This window comes from Cornus florida, unplaced genomic scaffold (genome assembly GCF_030987335.1).
Source record: "Cornus florida cultivar Cherokee Brave unplaced genomic scaffold, ASM3098733v1 CherokeeBrave_3.0.0_Hap2_Chr01, whole genome shotgun sequence".
In the NCBI taxonomy this organism is placed as follows: Eukaryota; Viridiplantae; Streptophyta; class Magnoliopsida; order Cornales; family Cornaceae; genus Cornus; species Cornus florida.
In genome coordinates, this window is record NW_026775571.1 from 100,972,335 (window position 1) to 100,976,946 (window position 4,612).

Below are 4,612 nucleotides of genomic sequence, written 5' to 3' on the forward strand. Positions count from 1 at the left end.
TCATATTTAGAAAATGGAATACAACAGTTACATTATTCTCATTACCCACTTAAATATTGTAGTAGTTCAAAATTATCTTTGATAATTCAGACCATATATTCCTGTGGCTTAACAGTAAAAACCACAGAGAAGATCAGAAACAGTAAGTGTGATGAAAATGAAAGCAAAAATAGAGGGTGCCACATGTTGGAGTTGCTATACACAATCAAACCAGATTTGATACCAATTATTATGGCGGAAACACAAAATAAACAACGATATTCAAGGAATAAATAAGTAATCAGGAAGAATAAAAAAATCATACACAAGAACACAATATATACATGGTTCACCCAAATCTTAGGGCTACGTCCATGGAGCACACCGAACAAATTCACTACGAAGAAATGAAGAATTACAATGGAGAATTGTCTCTCAATCTCTCTCAATTGCTCTCTCTTGTATTGGCATAAATTTTTCTCTAATTCTCACACTCTTTAAAATCTTATTAGAGTTAATATTTATAGAGTCCCAAACTTGTTAACTTGCCTTTTGTAGAATTCAAAACCAATAAGACTCTAATTCTCACACTCTTTAAAATCTTATTAGAGTTGATATTTATAGAGTCCCAAACTTGTTAACTTGCCTTTTATAGAATTCAAAACCAATAACACTAATAAGGAAGCTAAATCAGATCAGGAAACTAAATTTTCCTTATACCAATAACGAACTTAAATCAAATCAGGAAACTGAATTTTTCCCAAACCAATAACGAAGTTTAACCAAATCACCAGATCAGGAAACTAATTTTCTAAACTCGTTTCCATATAATTAAATCTTCTTAAAAAAATAATTACCTAATCAGACTCCACAAAACCAAACACCAAATGGAATCTAATTAAAGGATCCCATAACCAATCCCATTCGTGTACCGGTTCATATATATATATATATATATATATATATATATATATTATTGCTTCAACTACTCTTTAGTGTTGGCTGTGCACCTTTTGCAACATGGAGCTTTCAGATGATAATATGGTTTCTTCGTATCAGAACAAAAAGCTTGATCCAGAGAGTCATTCTGTCGAATTTTCCGGTGAGTTTCATCCCTTTCCAGTCTCTTTACATGTTGCATACAGCAATAACATCATATGTGTGTGTGTTTTTGTGTGTGCGCGCGCGCAACACTATGTTTTTTTATTTTCATCTTCCACCCCACTTCTGTTTGAATTATATTTATTTTTCTTCTTTGCTTATTTGTAAAATAAATGGTTGTTCAATTATGTGTTTGTGTGTGTATATGCATGCAACACTATCTTTTTTGTGTTTCATCTTCCACACCACTTTTGTTTTTCACTATTATTTTGCTGTATTTGGTGGACTGTCTAGCATGTTAAATATTATCATCCTATAGCATACAGAGAGTTATCCTCTGTTATAATTTAAATTGCAAGTCATCTTCTATAAATTGTTTGAATCATAGAAGGTATCTTTGTCAATGATGTAACAAGATTCAGAGTATGTTCCATGTAAATATATTACGAGAAAAAAAATTCTAAGCTAAGAACTTGTGTCCATATCTAATCCACCATGAACATGAATTTTATCAGTGTTTAATTATGAGAGCCCTAAAATGAAATTCTGAGCAGGTGAGGTGAATGATTCTCCAATAGAGCAAGTCCGTCTCACGGTGCCAATAACAGATGATCCAACATTGCCATGCTTGACATTTCGGACATGGGTTTTGGGCATCACTTCATGTGCTATTTTGGCATTCTTGAACCAATTCTTTGGTTACCGCCAAAATGCACTCTATGTATCATCAGTTTCAGCTCAAATTGCTGTACTTCCAATCGGAAATTTTATGGCAGTATATCTGCCAAAGAGATCAATCCGTATCCCAGCAACAAAATGGTCTTTCTCACTAAATCCGGGACCATTTAACTTGAAAGAGCATGTCCTCATCACTATTTTTGCCAATTCGGGGTCAAGTCCCGTTTATGCAGTGGGTATCATCACTATTGTGAAGGCATTCTACCACTGGCAAATTCATCCTCTTGCTGCTATGTTGTTAACGCAATCAACCCAGGTGAATTTCTCTATTCATCAAAGTAGTTAATAGGTATTTTACATTATTGTATATGTTGATTTTAGATGAACTAGAAAAAAAATATATATATATCCTTAGCAGAAAATTAAGGTGCATATTGTGTATGTAGCTTATTATAAGAGGACTTGTTTACTTGTTAATGATCTCTTTGCTAGAAACTTACTGTAGTTTCTCCATTTTGCCTGATTGTGTTTGATGGATTTTTTAGATGCTTGGGTATGGATGGGCTGGTATTTTCCGAAAGTTTTTGGTTGATTCACCATACATGTGGTGGCCTTCCAATCTGGTTCAGGTCTCCCTCTTTAGGTGCTCTCTCTCTCCCCTTTCTCAACAAACACACACACACTTCATTTTTCTTATAATTTTCACTTTTGAACTTGTAGGGCATTGCATGATGTTGAGGTTAGGCCTAAAGGAGGCCTAACTAGGCTGCAGTTCTTCATTGTGGTCCTTGTATCAAGCTTCTCATACTACATTGTTCCCAACTATCTGTTTCCATCCATAACTGCCCTCTCCTTTGTTTGTTGGATATGGAAGGATTCAGTCACAGCCCAACAACTCGGTTCTGGCCTTCATGGTCTTGGCATCGGCTCGTTCGCCCTTGATTGGTCAACTGTAGCTGGTTTTCTAGGAAGTCCCCTAGCCACACCTGGATTTGCTATCATTAACATATTGGTTGGTTACATAATGATTGTCTACATGGTGATCCCTATTTCTTATTGGACCAACTTATTCGAAGCCAAACGTGTCCCAATTTTCTCTTCACATGTGTTCAATGCCGATGGAGGAGAATACAATGTCTCACTAGTCTTGAATGAAACAACATTCCAATTCAATCGACAAGGATACGATGGTTATAGCAGGATTTATGTCAGTATCTTCTTTGCATTTGCTTATGGTCTAAGCTTTGCAACATTAGCCGCAACAATATCCCATGTTGCTCTCTTCTATGGGAGGTAACCCTCTTCTTCTTCTTCTTCTTCTTCTTCTTTTTTTTCCTGAAACCACATATGAGTGGACTTACAAAACCATAACCAATTCGACTTTGTTTTACAATTTGCAGTACGATTTGGCAACAAACCAAGGCATCATTCCAAGACAAGTTTGGAGATGTACACACTAGGCTGATGAAGAAGAACTATGATCCTGTTCCTCAGTGGTGGTTTTATGCAATCTTGGTGGTGGTAATTGGAGTAGCTTTGCTTACTTGTGAAGGGTTTGGTAGACAATTGCAGCTTCCTTACTGGGGTGTGCTACTGGCAATTGTTTTGGCTCTGGTCTTCACCTTGCCTATTGGGGTGATCACAGCTACCACAAACCAGGTACATTTCTTGAATCGCGAGCTTTCTTCAACGTTCTGTCAATGACTATGCTTGATTTGGTTGTGAAATCATTGTGCAGCAACCTGGACTAAATGTTATCACTGAGCTGATTATCGGCTACATGTATCCGGGGAGACCTCTTGCCAATGTAGCCTTCAAGACCTATGGATACATAAGCATGACACAAGCAATAACGTTCCTTTCGGATTTCAAGCTAGGCCATTACATGAAAATCCCACCAAAGTCCATGTTTGCTGTTCAGGTACTTAAAAAAGATTGAGAAATATCAATTCTTATAGATGCCTATGCCTAGTAAATACTAATATTTACTTATGATTCTTATTGAAGTTAGTAGGAACAGTAGTTGCATCCTCGGTCTACTTTGGCACAGCTTGGTGGCTCCTCAGCACAGTGAAGGACATCTGCAACACATCGAAATTGCCAGAAGGAAGCCCATGGACTTGTCCTGGCGACGATGTTTTCTACAATGCATCAATTATCTGGGGTGTGGTTGGCCCCCTTCGCATGTTTGGCCACCTTGGCGTATACCCTGCAATGAACTACTTCTTTCTCATCGGCTTTCTTGCGCCACTGCCTGTTTGGTTCTTATCCCAGAAATTTCCCGAGCAAAGATGGATTAGGCTCATAAACGTACCAATCATTTTAAGTGGTGCAGGAGGTATGCCACCAGCCAGGGCTGTGAACTACATTTGTTGGTTGACAGTGGGCATCTTCTTCAACTTTGTTGTGTATAGGAGATACAAAGGGTGGTGGGCTAGGCACAACTACATTCTGTCAGCTGGACTAGACGCTGGTGTTGCATTCATGGCCATTCTGTGCTATTTCACATTGCAGGTTAGGGACATCAATGGAATGAGGTGGTGGGGCTTAGACTTGGATGATCATTGCCCTCTGGCACATTGTCCTACTGCCCCAGGTATAGAGGTTAAGGGGTGTCCTGTCTTCAATTGACATTTTTTTTTTTTTTTTCTCGGTTAGGTAAGCACTCATACACACATTTCACAAATTGCCGACAACGGGGCTTGTGTTGGGATTTATATGCCCTGGCATAGCAAATTCCTATCTGGATTGTATTGACATATGTTCCTGACATATCTGAAATATTTATGATTTATATAATTGGTGAATTCAATGTATTATGTTTCAATTCACTATGAAATTGATAGTGTCCAGT

General features: G+C 37.8%; 1 protein-coding gene across 1 annotated transcript; it reads left to right on the forward strand.

The window, feature by feature from the left end:
• The first annotated feature begins 959 nt into the window (after positions 1 to 959).
• On the forward strand, positions 960 to 4,407 carry LOC132309397 (oligopeptide transporter 1-like). Its single transcript, XM_059807713.1, has 7 exons — positions 960 to 1,081; positions 1,635 to 2,074; positions 2,304 to 2,401; positions 2,479 to 3,051; positions 3,159 to 3,417; positions 3,497 to 3,679; positions 3,766 to 4,407. The coding sequence occupies exons 1-7, from the start codon at positions 1,000 to 1,002 to the stop codon at positions 4,387 to 4,389; spliced, it is 2,259 nt and encodes a 752-aa protein (XP_059663696.1). The 5' UTR covers positions 960 to 999; the 3' UTR covers positions 4,390 to 4,407.
• The last annotated feature ends 205 nt before the right edge of the window (positions 4,408 to 4,612 follow it).